Genomic DNA, 19,506 nt, shown 5'->3' on the forward strand with positions numbered 1-19,506 from the left:
TGTTACAGCTAGAAATGCTCCACTTATGATTGAATCATAGTCAATTAGTTTATCCTCAGACTTGTCATCTCACCATCATAGGGTCAAAATGGAAATTTGTACAATACTTTGTTTTATCACCAAATATCTGCAAATTGCCATTCCCATCAGCCGCAGCTGCTACTGTATTATATAGTCAGATCTGTATTGCACTACACATCTAATGTTATCTGAATGCCCATCAAACAAGCCTTTCTTCCAAACAGAAACCATTCTGTTCCCAGCGTTATTTATTCCATCATTCTTTCTGCCGTCCCGGGTCCGGTTGCGATGGCAGCAGGCAAAGGAAGGTAGTCCAGATGTTTCTTTGCCCGGCAATGTTTTCCAGCTCCTCCTGGGCTGCGTTTCCAGGCCTGATGAGATATATAATCCCTCCAGTGTGTTCTGGGACTACCCCTGGGTCTTCTAACAGTTGGATGTACCAGGAAGCGCTCCAAAGGGAGGCATCCTGATCACATACCCAAACAACCTCATTTGGCTCCTTGCTGTGAAGGAGCAGCAGCTCTACTCTGAGCTGCCGGAGGTCTGAACTCCTCACCCCATCTCTATGGATGAGTCCCGTCACCCTACGGTGCAAACTCATTTCAGATGCTTGTATACGCAAGCTCCTTCTCTCATCACTACCCAAAGCTCAGGACCATAAGTGAAGGTTGGAATATGAATTGACTGGCAAAAAGAAAGTTTGACGTCTTGCTCAGCTTCCTCTTCACCAAAAAGGTCCAGTGCAAAATCACTGCTGATAACGCACCAATCCACCTGTCCATCCCACAACCCGGAGGGAGCAATCCACCTTTTTTTGGCAGAGAACCATGGCCTCAGTCTGCTGTCTCTCAACCCAACAGCTTCACACTCAGCTTCAAACTGCCCCAGTTCTTGCTGAAGGTTTAAAGAAGCCAATTGAACCACATAATTGAGTAGTTGAGTCGTCACTGATGCAGGAGACATTTGTTGTGGTTCAGCTTTAAACCAGCTTCCTCCAGTGTGTCCAGAGTCTTTTGAAGCCTCACCTCATGGACCTCTTCAGAGTCTGAATAAATAAGGATGTCGTCCATGTGACTCACCAGGCCTTCGTGATATTTCAAGTAATTTCACGTTGACTGATTACCGTTGCATTTCTAATTCCAAATGGCAGTCTTTTAAAGAAATACCATCCAAAGGGAGTTATAAAGTTTTGCGCTCTCTGTCTAGTGGTATCTGCCAGAAACCACTCGTCCAAAAGGGGAAACACTTTTGCTCCGTTTTAGATCAACGCATATCCTTGGCTGGTCTTTGTTCTGTTTGGGCACACCAACTATCGGCTCTTTGATTGGCTCTATCATTCCACGCCACTTTTTTACTTTAGGGAGCGTAGGTACTGACACACGCCTTGCAGTAGTCACACTGTTGGGTACAGCGTCCTATTGCAGTCTGATTTTGATTGACTCTATCTTCAGCCTGCTTATATCTGCTGGGCTGGCATCCCTTAACTGCTTTGTGCTTTTGATCTCTTCTATTCGCTTGACAAAGCCAAGGATGACCACATTACGGCTCAGCAGGTTGCTGTTTATATTTACTTTAAACCTGAACCTTTTGCTTTTTTCACACAGTAGCTAAAGTAATCTTTACAGTTACAGTTTTTATAGCATTCCGCAACACGTGTGGCACATCTGTCCTCTTTACATTGCACTCTACCACATCTGTAACACGTGTGTCCCTTATTGTTAACACCTTGCCCTTGTTTCACCCTGGCCCCTTTTTTGCTGCCAGTCTCTGTTTCTCTGTTTCTCACTGTATTTTACACGCTGCTTGTATGCTACTTCCTTCACTTACGAACAGTAAGCATTAGTTCCATGCTGGCTAATGAGCCCTTTTCCTTGCTCAAACTGCCTCACTAAACCGACCACTTTGTTGAGCGTCTGGCCATTGATCCGGGTGAAAAAGTTTTCCGGAGGTGGGAACCCGGCCATCTTCTGACACTAAGAGGCTTGTAAGAGCCTTATATCTTTATATCTTATCTTTATTATCCAAACATTAGTATAACACTGAATACTGAGACTCTAGATTTCCACACCAGGTGCGGACCGCAGACTATACACACCTTGACTGACAACACACCTGATAACTCCACTCTGCAGGCCAATACAATAGTACCCTTACATTACAGTACCTGGCTGCTGCTTCAGGAGACCCCTGGACCAACCAAGCCTAAAAGGCCTTCCTCCACTGGTGATGTCCACCAGTGGGTTCTAAGGTTGCCGCCATTGACCTTCTGACCAAAACTCCTTCTAGCTGCCGCCACAGCAGAGGTTTTGAAAATGGCCCATAAAACGCACATAAAATTCCTCAAGTGGTGGGAGCAGTTCTGTCCGGAAGCTTATTATTATTCATCATAACTGGATTTCATATATTGTATAGAACCCCATGACTACCTTTGGTGTGCATGGACAATATACAAACTGGTATTGATCTAATAAATAGGCCTTAAACCAGCTTAGTGCAGGTCCTTTAATGCCAATCAAATGTTGCAGTCTCTGTCATAGGATGTGATCGTCAATGGTCGAATGCAGCACTAAGGCCGAACAAGGCAAGTTACAGAGCATCAATGATATTGGTCTGCAAAGAGGCCAAATGATTTGAAAAGATTCTACCCACCCCAGCCACTTGTCTGACCAGAGATACAGAAGTACAAGCTGCCGTACCATCAGACTTCAGAGCAGCTTCTTCCCTCGGGCTGTGAGACTCCTTGGTTAATCCTCCACCCAAATATAGAATATAGTTTTGTATCATTTTTTTCTTACGTGGCAAAATGGAATTGCAAATTGCATTTTGTTGCACAACCCTGTTGTACAGTGACAATGAATAACCTTGTAATCTTGAATAGTAGCTGCCGACCTACATCCGGGAAACCACTCAATGCCATCATCAGTAGTTGTATCTCTAGCTAGCCCTTCTGTGTTTAGCTACGTTTATAGCTTAGCTATTCTCAACATGTATTTTTGGGTCCATTCAACTGACTCTCATCACACTCTAACCTCTCTAGGTTAGTGCCAAGCTAACAGTATCCTTATATAGTGAATTACACAGCTGCTAATGCTAGCTAGCTAACGTGACTTAACAGTTGTGCTGATCTCGGCAGATGCAGCAGGATGGACATATGGGGAAGAAATTGATTTGTTTTTGCCTCCACCTCATGTGACTGACAGATACGACAAGCACACAAAAAAGCGATGATTGACAGTTTAGCTTTCATGAAGAGGCTCTGCTTACTTGTATGCAAGGCACTTTATATCAATAGGGTAAAAAGCTTCCCTCAAGAGTCTGGCTCCTGGAGAGGCCTCGGTTTCCCTGTTAGTGTGAATCACTCTTAGGATCGCCCCTCTCCTGGGACCACTTTGCAATGGAAAGTCCTCCCAGCAGCTATGTTCACACGGGAAAAGATGGAGGAACACCAGAACAATGATCTGGGGGTGGGAGGGTCAGTGGTTGAAAGGTCCCACCGCAGTAGTGGACAGGGTTGTTGTGGTGGAGGTGTGTGTCAGGGTTCCAATGCATTTTTTTAATGTTTGAAGGGTCAGTGTTCAAGCTAAAACAGGGTGTTAAGATGCTCTGCAATGGAGACATAACTACAACTGCAACAATTTAAAAGTCATTCACTGGCAATTTCAAAATATATTTTTTTACAGAAAGCGCATAACTGTTTGCAGAAAAAACTATTGATGTGCTACTTTTTTTTGGACAATTGTTACAGCGGGCTAGAATGAGGGCTAGAAGTTCTTCTAGAGGACATTTTTCAAAATGATTGAATGAATGAACCCCTTCAAGAAAGGGAACACTTGGACAAAACATGGAAAAATTGGGAAAGAAGTGCCTGTGATGTTTTTACTGGGTATGAATGCTGTCCTGATGGGTAGGTGGCACCTTGCATGGTAGAACCTGCCATTAGTGTGTGAATGGGTGAATGACATTATTAAAGCGCTTTGAGTGGTCGGAAGACTACAGGCACATAATGTAAATATGAGTTGTATATATAATATATATATGAGTTTGAAACTAGAGCCCCGATGATAAGTCAAATTGACCAATATCATTAGTCAATATAAGCTTATCTGCATGTGTACATGTCAGACGATAAGTCCCAAGACAATGCTGCTTAGAAATGATGGCGAAGATGAATAGTTGCCCATAGAGCACTGACTAGTTTGATTTGTTTAACTGTAGATTCTCATGAATCTTATTAAGTTGTAGCTGGCTGGTTAAACATACTGAAATTGATCTGGTTCCTTCAAATATTTGATGGACGTTCAAAACGGAGATACAACATCAGCATATAGGTTGAGTCTATGGGAGCTGAATCAGCCAGATCTGTCTTTAACACTGAGTGTCTTCAGGTATTTTAGCTTAATCAACTGTGGTAAGTTTGAGGGAGAATGCTTGGTTTGGAAAGACTCTGATTCTTGCCTTTTCCAAAAACTAGACTATTGAAAATGTACTACTTAAATAAGAGATATGCACTGCAATGTGATGTCAGTGAGTTCTTTCTCCATCGCCTCTCCATGGGAATTAACTCTTGTATTAAACTTAGTCACTGCATTGTGAATGTCTCTATTGTTCTCACTTTGCAGATGGGAGAAAAACATCACAGTGGTTTAAATAACGCTAACAAACTTACTTTGAATCATAGTGGTGTAAAAGTAGACAGGTAGAAAAGATACAACGATGTAGTAATGTCTGCCACTTTGGAGATCTATTTAAAATGTTGAGTGCACTCATGCAGACAAGACTGTGTCTTCATCTTCGTCTGTTCACCAGGAATGTTTGGTAGAATTCTTTTTAATATTCAGATAAGCTGCAACACACAATCTGAACATTGTGCATGTTTTGTGTATCTACCTTCAACCACTGAGTTAGAACATTCAAAGAACATTTCTAGAAATGTTGCTATTCGTTTTATTCTAGTACCCAACTTTTGGAGTTTGACATGAACTCAAATGATTATTTACATTATTGTCAGAATCATTGCAGCATGTAGCTATGAATACCACAATCTCAGAGATCATAAAGTCATTAACATCAACAATATTGACGTGTTTACTATTGAACATATTTTTTTATTTTACACTTGCATGATAGCAATTGTATTTTTTTCTTTTCTTATGTAGCTAAATTCAAAGACATCTGTCCGGGTGGAATGGGCTACACTGTTCTACCAAATCCACCAGTCAATAAGCCTGTCATAACTTACCAAGAGCCCAATTACCCACCACCCCCCCAACCCCTGCCAACGCCAGAGAGACCAGTGGAGGCCTTTGGGAAGCCAGATGACATTATACCAGGTGAGTTCCTACCATGTAACATTACCAGTGAATGTTCAGTGGATTTAGTTGAAGTTGACTGCTTGTGTGCTTGTTGTTGAATGTGTGTACAGATTAATGCAATCAAATGACAAATAATAACTTTGGTGCGGCGTCAAAATTATAGCTTCCAAGTGTCTCCATTTCGGAGACACTGGGTCTATAGTCAGGGTTGCAATGGCAACAGCGTGAGACAAGCAGCCCAAACATCTTTTCACGCAATTACTTCTTCCAGCTGCTCCTGAGTAACCCAAATCATTTCCTGTCCATTGAGGACCAAGATCACTCTATGACCAAAGCATTTATAAAGCAAGATGCCCATGATGCAGAACAGTACACCACATCTAGTTTTTCCTGTCAATGGAATGGGTCTGTGGCTCAAAACCTCTTCCCTCGTTATCACATTTGTCAACACGAGATATACAGCCTGTCCATCTCACGCACCATTTTACCCTCACTGGTGAACAAGTCTCCGAGATACTTAAACTCCCTCGCTTGTGGCAGTGACTCACTCCCAACCCAGGAGGTGCAATTCACCATTTCCCGGCAGAGATCCAGGGCCTCAGACTTGGTGGTACTGACACTGCAAAAAGCACGGATCGGAATTTTGAGGTCCCCAAACACTCTCCTCTCCAAGCTGCGCCTTGAAATCCTGTCCATGAAAATCACTAACAGTGGTGACAAGGGACCCTGATGGAGGCCAAAATGCACTGGAGACGTGCTTGACTTTGTGCAGAGTAACCAGACATAGCTCTCACTTATACAAGGATCGTATGGCTCGTAGCATGACCAAGGTACCCCATATTCCGGCAGTACCATCTAGTCCCCCAAGGCCATGAACCCTCCAACAGATCTGCAAGGGTAAAGAGCTGGTCCACAGGACGGAATCCGCATGGCTCCTCTTGAATCTGAGGTTCAACAATCAGCTGGAGCCTCCTTTCCAGCACCCTGGAGCACATGTTCAGAACAAACATGCAAAGAGATTCTTGTTCTCACCACCACTCCACTGCCACAGTGACCAGAGACTCAGACTAAAATGCCATACTACGAGTTAGGAACAGGCTTTGCTGCTAAAAGGAATGGCTCAGTGTAGTGTTGTTGGTGTAGCACATTGGTGGTTGAGCGAGAGTGACAGTGGATGCGCTCAGAGCAGATAGTGGTTCATTTAGCAGTTTGACCTTGAATAAATACTGCAGCTCCTCAAGACCCAAGTTCAAGGTATTGTGTCTTGCTTTCTATATTTATCCCCCTAGTGTATCATGCAGCTCCTACCAGCCTGGGTCTGGTTAAGACTAGTGAGTGAGAAGTCAGCATACCTATGAACGCATGCACTCACACATGCACACACCTGTGAAGAATTGCATGTTGGCAATGCTGAGGGAGGTAATTTTGCTGAAAGGCATTTTTGTGCTTTTCTGTAATGAATGATTTAAAAGTAACACAATAAGTAGAAAAGTACCCCACGCCCCTCCCTCTCTGGTTTGAAGCGTGGTCTTGATGCCTTTACAATATGTCCACTAGAAATCCTGACTTATGATCTCTTCTGTATGTGATTGGGATCCCACCTCTTTTTCGTCCCTCGTGTAACATTTGTTTCTACGTAACAAGGATTAAAGTGCGTTGGCTCACTTCACATTCCAGTCAAACAAAGGCCAGCTCACAGCCCTTCAGAGATGAAGAAGAGGAGTTATTATTCAGGGGATGGTTGGAAGCCACCACAGGAAGGAGAAACTTACAACAAACTTACAACATCTTAGCTAAAGCCAGAGTCCAAATTGCTCTGAAGTCTCTCTTGATCGGAGAACAGGAAGAGGAATTTTCTCGGCAAACCAGAATCTGATAGATCTTTTTGGATACCCCCAGATAAGAATTTGGTGCCTGGCAGCCGTACACATAAATTGGCACTGCAGAAACATGTGCTGGATGGAATACATTTTTTGTAATATTTTAACCTTAAGAAAGGGGTCTGCGACCTTTTTGACCTTTATCAAAACATGGACATTGGGCCTGTGAATGATTATAGGGCATTAAGTAAAGATATTTCTTTGAGTAAAGTCTGGTATTTTTGCAATGAAGTTGTTTCACATATCTGACATGAATTGCTTTTTCTTGAGATCACAGAATAATAATCAATAACCTTGAAACCTACCTAAGATAGTTTATATTATGTTACAAACTAGGGTTGGAGAGAGACGTCATTACCTGTCTCTGTATCTGTATTCAGACAGAAGACCAGAAGTGGGCGTGGTCTGTTCAGGAAGTTACGTTAAATGGAGCGCATGTTGTATTTCTATATTCATTGGCAATACCATTTTTGAGCTTCAAATTCAATATTGACATATAGATATTTATGAAATATATTTCCACATCCTCATACTGTACTTTTCATATGTCTCTCTCTCCCTCTCGCTTATTTTTTTTTTTATTCAAATAAACTACTTCTTTTGAACTGTCTGAAGCGCACCCCCACCCTTTACCTGGGCGACCTTGAACAACCAAAAACTGAATTTTCCGTGAAACCTAAAACTTACACTGCAACCTTTTTGTTTGTGTTTTTCTGTGGTCAGTAGCAACAACTGCACCAGATCAGGTAGGTTGGGCGCTTTATGAGCAGATGTGTAGCAGCAGTTTGCATGCACACGGACACTCCTGAGGCATTGCAGAATCACCTTTGCATGTCAGTCAGCAAGTTGCTGCATGACTTTGAGCTTCTCAGCACTGAGCAATGTGAACATCTTGTGTTTGTCAATGTAAGTACCAGAAATAGATACGCGTCCTTGACACCGTCAACACAAATATCCAGACCGAAGTTTCTGCACAAGTGGCAGTCATTGCTAGCTCTATGGCTTGCTTGCTGAGCTGTTCGTTTTTTTTTTGCCCTGTGTTTAAGCTGCAGTCAGTTGCCATGCAATCTGAATGCTCATCTGCTTAACAGCACAACGCTTGTATTGCATGATAGATGCAGAGCCGAAATAATGAACTGAAAGTAATGCATACAGTACTCTGTTGACCTTGTCCATCTGGTATTATTGTCTGTCTTGTCGTTGAAGGAGCTGGTAGACCCGGTGGTTAGTAATAGGCCAGTAGTTGAACCTATCCAGCCCCACCTCTCTCCAGGTGTATCCACTGTCAGGATCAATGCAGCGTACCCAGGTGTCTGCTTCACTACCCTCTGAACTCTGTGCTGGCGGTTTAGGACATCTCAGACACAGCTTGTCAAGCTCAGAGCACTTTGTCAAACTCAACTGTCCTCAAGTTCAACACCAGTTACTTCAGCTGCAGTTCTGCTGTCATTTTGAAATGCGAACACATCAAAATGTGAGAAAAACATTTACGCAGAAAAATGCATGCTAAAGTGTGAGAAGTACAGCTAAGAATGACAAACGCAGTAAGAAAGTACAAAGGATTCAACTGCTGACAAGTTTAGTCTGATGTCCTAAACGGCCACCTGTACTGTGATCTTTTTTACACTGGAATTAGAATAACGTGTTATTAATACATGCATGTATTCATTCATTTATCCTTTGATCATGCTTTCAGAACAATGGAGCTTCTTTACTGATGGAGCTGCCAATGTTCTGGAGGTTTTGTGATGAGTTTGCGAAGCGCCATATGTTCCTTTCTAGTTCCAGTATTAGATAAAGCCAGCTAGATTTATATAATTTATGGGGTAGTTAACTATCATACAGGAGTCTGCCATACATCCCCAAACTGGTCCAACAGCCCCAAGGGAGATACATGTTACAATGCATTCAAAGAGCAGAGCACAGTAACAAACCCACAACCTTCCATGTGAATGGAAGATGTATTTTATATTAGCTTGTAGTCTTATAATGACATCAGTGACTACTATTGATTGGACGCCTCATTAAGTTTCGCTTCCTGCTACCAAACACAACCCTGTTGGGCTCCAGAACCACATTTAGTTTCTGTAGTTCATCAGCTGTATGGACATAATACCATTGTTTCGTTAAACGTCATCCTGGAAGCGCTCATGTGGGAGATTAAGACGTGATGGCGGATAAGATCATCGCACTGAATGTTTGTAGAACCATGCTGAGGTTGTGGCAGGTTATCCTTCCTGAAGCGTGTACTGGTCAGCAGCAGTGCTACGGTTTGCTGTGGGACTCAAATCAACATCAGCTGGTAGTAAAACCCACTCTGTTAGTCCAGCACGGCTCTGCCTCTTTAACACAAGCCAAGTGGAAAACTTGCATTTGTTGTTGTTTATGCCAAATTCTAACCCTCAGTTCAGCGCGTCTGACCAGAACCCGACACGTTCCAGACCAGTTCTGTTTGGGTGGTGATCCATCGCCCGCTGCACCTCACATTATAGCAGGTCTTCTCCTCAGAGGTTCAACTCACTCAATATTCAGTGTTGCCCTTCTGCTCAGCACGTTGTCCTCGTACACCTGCAGCCTCCCTGTGAGAGAACGACCATTCTCCTTATATATATATATATATTTATATATACAGTATAGCTCCAGCATCGACGGTGTGAAGTAAAATCGCAGGACGAGCGATGTCGGCTAACGCTGCAACTTTTTTGCTGCTTGACACCAAAGGAATATTATAACACAATATATATATATATATCACTGTGTTTCAATAATACTTTAATAATACTTTGACCTATGCCGTGATCTGTGCATTTTCATCCACAAAACTGCTGCTGATTGACAGATGGAATGGTACCTGCGTTTTCATGTGTGGACAACGTAAACTGTGCATTAGTTAGAATATGTTGTGACCGGACAGAAGAAACTCAAATGTTGAGACTGCACCTGGGTCCATAAAGTAAACAAATATTACTCTAAAAGGCAAAAATTCAACATAACGTGTATTTTCCTCCATTCAATAGAAGTTGTTGAGAGGAGCTCTCCTCCTACACCAGTGGAGATCCTCCCGTCTAATGCAGGCCAGGACATCGCTCCCACCCAGTCAGCCGGTAGGACGTTGTTTCTCTGCTCTTCATGTTACTCTGCTTTTTATGTTTCTCTGCTCTTCATGTTACTCACTTTTTTATGTTTCTCTGCTCTTCATGTTTCTCTGCTCTTCATGTTTCTCTGCTTTTTATGTTTCTCTGCTCTTCATGTTTCTCTGCTTTTTATGTTTCTCTGCTCTTTATGTTTCTCTGCTCTTTACATTTACTCCTCATCTGTCGTGGGATGTTCCGTCTGCCTTCAACGTTCTATCTTAAGTTACTGAACAGCTGACAGTTACAAGGCCATCCCAGCTAGCTGGGTTTAACTTTAACTGATGCAGTATAAATACATTTTTAAATACTTGTTTATTCTGTCTTTATACTGTATATAATAGTGCTATTGTGGATGATCTTTTCTGTTTTATTACTGTTTTACTGTTTACTTATATTTATTACTTGTTTCTTACTTTACTACTATCTCTAGCTGCTGTAATCCTGCAATGTCCCCACTGATAATAAATAAAGGATTATCTTATCTTGGCTCTCTAACTTAATTAGCAAGCTAACCAAACAAGCTAACTAAACAAGCTAACCAAACAAGCTAACCAAACAAGCTAACCAAACAAGCTAACCAAACAAGCTAACTAAACAAGCTAACCAAACAAGCTAACCAAACAAGCTAACTAACAAGCTAACCAAACAAGCTAACCAAACAAGCTAACTAAACAAGCTAACCAAACAAGCTAACCAAACAAGCTAACTAACAAGCTAACCAAACAAGCTAACTAAACTAACCAAACAAGCTAACCAAACAAGCTAACCAAACAAGCTAACTAAACAAGCTAACGCCATTTCCGCTCTTCAACAAATGTGTCAAAGTTCACCAACCTGCCACAAAATGGATTTCCTTTTTCCCCACAATTGAACCGTGAGATGAAGAGTAATTCTAGTTAAATTGATTTAACTTGTTTTAAATGTGGTGTTTCTGCCTTACACTCTGCTAAGCACACGGATAGTTACACACACTCAAATACCTACAGTATGATTTGATGCAGTTTTTGGGCCGGAGTGCTAAACTCAAAAGGGAACATGAACAGTCGATCTTTAAACATATACAGAAGCTTGCTAAGTATGAAGCGCTCATGCATTGAACTGAAGTCTGTTCAGTTAATTGCATTGCAGTTGATGCTTTGAGGCTACTTTGTTCTACACGCTGTGACCTGGTGGTGCTTTTCTATTTAGGCCCTAACGATTCTGCTCAACAATGGTATGCTGAGCCTCTTCGTGGCTCTTTATATATTCTGTGGGACCCTTTACTCTGCTGTATTAATACTCTCCTCTCTCTTCCGGCCCAGAGGTGGATGAGTGCCAGATCAGCCCTTATATTTGTGGCCAGGGGATTTGTTACAACACAGCTGAGGGCTACACCTGCCACTGTGATGAGGGACACCGCCTGGACGACGCCCAAAGCACCTGTGTAGGTGAGGAATCCAGTCGGGTGTTCAAAGCACATTCATGTAGTCATACAGGATCAATCGGATGACACCCAATTTCATTTCCTTTTGAAGTTACTGTGAGGAACTTTTAACTGGTTATAAAACTCAAAATATGGTGTTAATCGTATACTGACGTTGTTGTTTGCTCCGGTTTGTGTGTCCAGATGTAGACGAGTGTTTGGAGAGCACATCGTTGTGCTTTGGCGGTCGCTGCCAGAACACAGAGGGCAGTTTTCTGTGTGTGTGTCCACAGGGATTCCTCATCAGTGAGGAGGGAACCAGTTGCTTTGGTACGTAGGTCTTTCTCACACACATTCCTATTCATACACAGATACACATACCATGCTGTGTGTAGCACGGACCCAACCGGTGCAACAGAAACTGATGTCATGAGAACCTGGTTCGGTGTTTCTCATCCATCTGTTCCATTTAAAAATTACAAAGTGAGATGTCTTTTGCTTTTTTCCACTTTGCCCATCGCCTGGGAAATGAAAACACAATCCTCCAGTATGTGGAAGCAAAGTTCACAAAGTCCAGACCAAGTCCTTTGGCAATACTGTATCATCTTCTAGAGGTGTAGTGTACATGTGAATATATAAGTGTAGTGTTTGATGGATGTATAGACGCACTTATTCAGCCCTCGAAGGGCATTCAAATGCATCAGAACAAACATGCCCTTTTCATATAAAAACTAAATGCAGTAAGTCTTGAGACACATGTGTTATGCATAACCACAGTCTGTGACTCTGATCAGCACTTGATCAAAGCAGCTGGTCCAACATAAGCTCTGCTCACTGACAAGTGCATACCGAAGTATAATTCAGTGAAATGTTGGACGAGACCAGTGACCACACTGTTACCAGTGTCTGCACCACTCCTCCCAGCTCCGGCCCCCTTATTGGGATATAAACTTGAGGCACTCTGTCATTACGTGGTTTCCTGTCATTTCAACGCAGCTTTCCCCACCCTTGAAAATAATACTGAATTAGGGCTGTGAGGGCAAACAAGCCCGATGGTTGTTTCCCCGCAGCTGCAATAAAACCTGGAGCTGCGGAGGATGCGGGATCCGATTATGACTTCTTTGAGAGGTTTATAAGGATGTGGATATACAACCAAAATATACAAGACGTGTTTATTGCCATTCTACAACATAGGTTGCGCAACGAAAATGCGAGTCGTAGTCCCTTGCTGCCCAAGAAAATAAATTCGAACAAAGGCATTTTTATGATGGAGCACAGATTAGTGTGACAGCCTGAGGGAAGAAGGACGGGAGTCTGCTGCTACAACAGGATGGTTCCAGTAAGCTTACGCCCACACTGAGCTATTCCATAAAGCAGCTGCACTACTCTTATAATATCTGCATCAAACTGTGTCAGCAGCCTCCAAATATAGGAATGAAACACACACACACATATAATACCAGTGGCATCAAAAATGACAATATTTAAGAGCTCCCCCTGTATCACTCGAATGAGACTTTTTGGGGAGCTCATGGAGACTCCATTCTGCTGCCTGGGATTATTAATAACCATATCCACCGACTGCATTCTTTCGAGGAGCAGTCTACCGTGTTCAATTGTCACTCCGAGGACCAATATATATATATATGTATATATATGTATATATATATATATATATATATATATATATATATATACATATATATATATATATATATCTTTATTTAAAAGGGACTACGTACAGTTAAAACATAAATGTCACCATTTGATACACTGTACCAGATTTTAGCTACAGCTAATTTGCATCTGTAGTCCCTTGACAGACCATAACAAACATGAAGCAAGAGCAAACAGTACAGGATGAAATACACAATACAACATTATATGTTGGGAGAAGAACACAATACAAAGCTACAGTACAGCACATTAAAAATAAGTAATAACAAACGTTAAATATGCACTTTGGTTTTCGCTTGAACTCCTGTGAAAGCATTCTTTCTTGACACAATTATTATTGTGTTACGTCTAGACATCAACACATAAACCTGCCCAGGAAACATATGCAGGATAAGATATTGTGAGTGAAGCAACTTTGACCCAGAGAAGGCGCAGTGAGACCTGGGCAAGCAGTTATCGTCCCTCCCCCCGGTGTCCCTTCCAATGGTTGGGCCTACGATGTACTTGAGACCCCAGGTTTGCCCACCTCCCCTCTTCCAGACGTGTGCTGCTGCATGTCCCATGTGAGTTGGCTGTGAGGCTTTGGCTGCTCACACACCGTGCGAGGCGAGGCCGGCCACAGCGGGGTGGCGGCGGTGGACGAGAGGAAATAATTAGGCCAAGCAACAGTCCTTTATAGAAAGTAATAACCACACTCGCAGATGTCTGCATGGCACTGCCAAGCCCAGGGGAAATGTCACCACATCTCACAGTGTGTGTGTGTGTGTGTGTGTGTGTGTGTGTGTGTGTGTGTGTGTGTGTGTGTGTGTGTGTGTGTGTGTGTGACAAATGAACATAGAGTAGTTCCAGATCATGCTCATGTCTTTTATGAATAGAGTTGTTGTTGTCTTGCTGGTGTTTTGACAGTCAGGTTCATTCTCAAACATCGCCTGGTTATTACTATCATTCACCCATTTTAAATAAGTCTTGAGTTCATTTCCTGTCACATTGTTTGCTGGTATCAATTCAAAGTTGAAATGAACCTTGATCCAAGTGTTTTCCAACCACCAGAAAACCAATAATGAAAATAGATGGTGGCGAAATGCACCACTTCTTAACTCTTAATTAATGAATTGAAAGAAAATCAATATCAAAATAAATGTTGTACTATTTGGCCTTTATTTTTGTAGTTCTGTCCTCTAGTTATGTCAGTTATGATAACATTGCACCTACAAAGGATCTCAGAACAAGGTGACATCACCAACAATCCATCCCAGAAGATGGTGGAGTGTCTTGGGAGGAGGATTTAATGTGGCCTAAACATCTCTGATCTCTGAATCTCACATTAAAAGCCACAGATTGAAAGATACATAATCAATTAACATGGAGAGTAATGCTGTCATAACTGATAGAAGTTGTGATAAGCTGTTTAATTCTGCTGGCCAGTGATGACTGGAACTGTAATCTTTGGACATGTAATCCACTTCCCGCCACAATAACTCAGCTGTTGGTCAGAAACTGTGGTGGTCAGAATAATCCTATAAATATAAACTGCGTAATGACTGCAAATATCAAGTGCCATTAAAATAAGTTGTTACCTCATAAACATGCATTAGGTCTGGACAATGTTGCATGAATTACATTATTGCTTTACCATTCATAAAACCGTTGCCTTATTTGAGCAAAGGGACTTTTGAGCCTCTGGTGACACCCGTCTGTCCATCCGGTCCGTCCTGGTCACTGATGTATCTCAGGGACGCCTCCAGCTATTTTCTTTAAATTTGGCACACGCACCCACTCGCCTTAAAGCTTGAAGCGTTTGGAATTTGGTGGTCAAAGGTCACTGTGACCTCACAGAGTCATGATGAGAATTTCACATAAATGTCTTATAGCATAAAATACATGACGGGAGAACATTTTGGACAGACAAAAGGACTTGTTGAGGGGCACAGCCACGATGTGGTATTTCTAGTTTGTTCATGCACGTCACACTGGAAATAGTGTGACCTTTTGCATAATGTGACGTTGTTCCATTGTGTGTGTTTCTTCAGACATGGATGAGTGTGAGGACCAGCGGCTCTGCACCAGAGGCCAGTGCCAGAACACTGAAGGCTCCTTCCTCTGCCGGTGTGGGCCGGGCTTCAGGGTGTCCGCCGCTGGAGAGGATTGTGATGGTATGATATGATATAGTACTGTCACTACTCTACACATAGTACTGTCACTACTCTACACATAGTACTGTCACTACTCTACACATAGTACTGTCACTACTCTACACACATAGTACTGTCACTACTCTACACACATAGTACTGTCACTACTCTACACATAGTACTGTCACTACTCTACACATAGTACTGTCACTACTCTACACACATAGTACTGTCACTACTCTACACACATAGTACTGTCACTACTCTACACACATAGTACTGTCACTACTCTACACACATTATACTGTCACTACTCTACACACATAGTACTGTCACTACTCTACACATAGTACTGTCACTACTCTACACACATAGTACTGTCACTACTCTACACACATTATACTGTCACTACTCTACACACATAGTACTGTCACTACTCTACACACATAGTACTGTCACTACTCTACACATAGTACTGTCACTACTCTACACACATAGTACTGTCACTACTCTACACATAGTACTGTCATTACTCTACACATAGTACTGTCACTACTCTACACACATAGTACTGTCACTACTCTACACATAGTACTGTCACTACTCTACACATAGTACTGTCACTACTCTACACACATAGTACTGTCACTACTCTACACATAGTACTGTCACTACTCTACACATAGTACTGTCACTACTCTACACACATAGTACTGTCACTACTCTACACATAGTACTGTCACTACTCTACACATAGTACTGTCACTACTCTACACACATAGTACTGTCACTACTCTACACATAGTACTGTCACTACTCTACACACATAGTACTGTCACTACTCTACACACATAGTACTGTCACTACTCTACACACATAGTACTGTCACTACTCTACACACATAGTACTGTCACTACTCTACACACATAGTACTGTCACTACTCTACACACATAGTACTGTCACTACTCTACACATAGTACTGTCACTACTCTACACACATAGTACTGTCACTACTCTACACATAGTACTGTCACTACTCTACACATAGTACTGTCACTACTCTACACACATAGTACTGTCACTACTCTACACACATAGTACTGTCACTACTCTACACACATAGTACTGTCACTACTCTACACACATAGTACTGTCACTACTCTACACATAGTACTGTCACTACTCTACACATAGTACTGTCACTACTCTACACATAGTACTGTCACTACTCTACACATAGTACTGTCACTACTCTACACACATAGTACTGTCACTACTCTACACACATAGTACTGTCACTACTCTACACACATAGTACTGTCACTACTCTACACACATAGTACTGTCACTACTCTACACACATAGTACTGTCACTACTCTACACATAGTACTGTCACTACTCTACACACATAGTACTGTCACTACTCTACACACATAGTACTGTCACTACTCTACACACATAGTACTGTCACTACTCTACACACATAGTACTGTCACTACTCTACACACATAGTACTGTCACTACTCTACACATAGTACTGTCACTACTCTACACATAGTACTGTCACTACTCTACACATAGTACTGTCACTACTCTACACACATAGTACTGTCACTACTCTACACATAGTACTGTCACTACTCTACACATAGTACTGTCACTACTCTACACACATAGTACTGTCACTACTCTACACATAGTACTGTCACTACTCTACACATAGTACTGTCACTACTCTACACATAGTACTGTCACTACTCTACACACATAGTACTGTCACTACTCTACACACATAGTACTGTCACTACTCTACACATTATACTGTCACTACTCTACACATAGTACTGTCACTACTCTACACATAGTACTGTCACTACTCTACACATTATACTGTCACTACTCTACACATAGTACTGTCACTACTCTACACACATAGTACTGTCACTACTCTACACACAGTACTGTCACTACTCTACACATTATACTGTCACTACTCTACACATAGTACTGTCACTACTCTACACACATAGTACTGTCACTACTCTACACACATAGTACTGTCACTACTCTACACACATAGTACTGTCACTACTCTACACATTATACTGTCACTACTCTACACATAGTACTGTCACTACTCTACACACATAGTACTGTCACTACTCTACACACATAGTACTGTCACTACTCTACACACATAGTACTGTCACTACTCTACACACATAGTACTGTCACTACTCTACACATAGTACTGTCACTACTCTACACACATAGTACTGTCACTACTCTACACACATAGTACTGTCACTACTCTACACACATAGTACTGTCACTACTCTACACACATTATACTGTCACTACTCTACACATAGTACTGTCACTACTCTACACACATAGTACTGTCACTACTCTACACACATAGTACTGTCACTACTCTACACACATAGTACTGTCACTACTCTACACACATAGTACTGTCACTACTCTACACACATTATACTGTCACTACTCTACACACATAGTACTGTCACTACTCTACACACATAGTACTGTCACTACTCTACACATAGTACTGTCACTACTCTACACATTATACTGTCACTACTCTACACACATAGTACTGTCACTACTCTACACACATTATACTGTCACTACTCTACACACATAGTACTGTCACTACTCTACACACATAGTACTGTCACTACTCTACACACACAGTACTGTCACTACTCTACACATTATACTGTCACTACTCTACACACATAGTACTGTCACTACTCTACACACATAGTACTGTCACTACTCTACACATAGTACTGTCACTACTCTACACACATAGTACTGTCACTACTCTACACATAGTACTGTCACTACTCTACACACATAGTACTGTCACTACTCTACACACATAGTACTGTCACTACTCTACACATAGTACTGTCACTACTCTACACATAGTACTGTCACTACTCTACACATAGTACTGTCACTACTCTACACATAGTACTGTCACTACTCTACACACATAGTACTGTCACTACTCTACACACATAGTACTGTCACTACTCTACACACATAGTACTGTCACTACTCTACACATTATACTGTCACTACTCTACACACATAGTACTGTCACTACTCTACACACATAGTACTGTCACTACTCTACACATTATACTGTCACTAGTCTACACATAGTACTGTCACTACTCTACACACATAGTACTGTCACTACTCTACACACATAGTACTGTCACTACTCTACACATAGTACTGTCACTACTCTACACATAGTACTGTCACTACTCTACACATAGTACTGTCACTACTCTACACACATAGTACTGTCACTACTCTACACACATAGTACTGTCACTACTCTACACACATAGTACTGTCACTACTCTACACACATAGTACTGTCACTACTCTACACACATAGTACTGTCACTACTCTACACACATTATACTGTCACTACTCTACACACATAGTACTGTCACTACTCTACACACATAGTACTGTCACTACTCTACACACATAGTACTGTCACTACTCTACACACATAGTACTGTCACTACTCAGGACCTTGCAATATTAGTAAGAATGAAACACTGTGATTATTGAATATTTTTCTTCTCGCTCAGCTCAGTTTTTTCCTTACTGACATCATTTTTTGTCATTTTTCATGTGAACAATCAAGTGACCAGATCAACAATAAACACTTTTTCCTTTAAATCAATCAGACAACATCATGAGAAACAATAATTTGTGTTAATTATATCATACTCATATATTACATATCTTTAACACATTCATACATAAAATGCAAATAGACTGTACTTCTATGTCTCTTTTCTAGTCTTCTGACCACTTTAACACTCCATGACATCATTCACCCATTCACACACTGATGGGAGGAGCTACCACCTGTCCATCATTCACACA

The 19,506-nt window shown here is 41.6% G+C and overlaps 1 protein-coding gene across 1 annotated transcript in view; it reads left to right on the top strand.

Annotated features, from left to right (window-relative positions):
• The window catches only part of ltbp1 (latent transforming growth factor beta binding protein 1), a gene marked incomplete at its 5' end in the record, with an annotated part of 104,751 nt that overhangs the window by 65,000 nt on the left and 20,245 nt on the right, over window positions 1–19,506 (top strand). Inside the window, 7 exons of the mRNA XM_079229823.1 lie at window positions 5,178–5,351; window positions 7,937–7,959; window positions 8,420–8,522; window positions 10,231–10,317; window positions 11,649–11,774; window positions 11,954–12,079; window positions 15,457–15,579. Of these exons, the coding sequence (XP_079085949.1) occupies window positions 5,178–5,351; window positions 7,937–7,959; window positions 8,420–8,522; window positions 10,231–10,317; window positions 11,649–11,774; window positions 11,954–12,079; window positions 15,457–15,579 (762 nt within the window). The remainder of the gene's footprint in view (window positions 1–5,177; window positions 5,352–7,936; window positions 7,960–8,419; window positions 8,523–10,230; window positions 10,318–11,648; window positions 11,775–11,953; window positions 12,080–15,456; window positions 15,580–19,506) is intronic.

The sequence above is a fragment of the Taurulus bubalis genome, assembly GCF_910589615.1.
Source record: "Taurulus bubalis genome assembly, chromosome: 14".
NCBI classification, from domain to species: Eukaryota; Metazoa; Chordata; class Actinopteri; order Perciformes; family Cottidae; genus Taurulus; species Taurulus bubalis.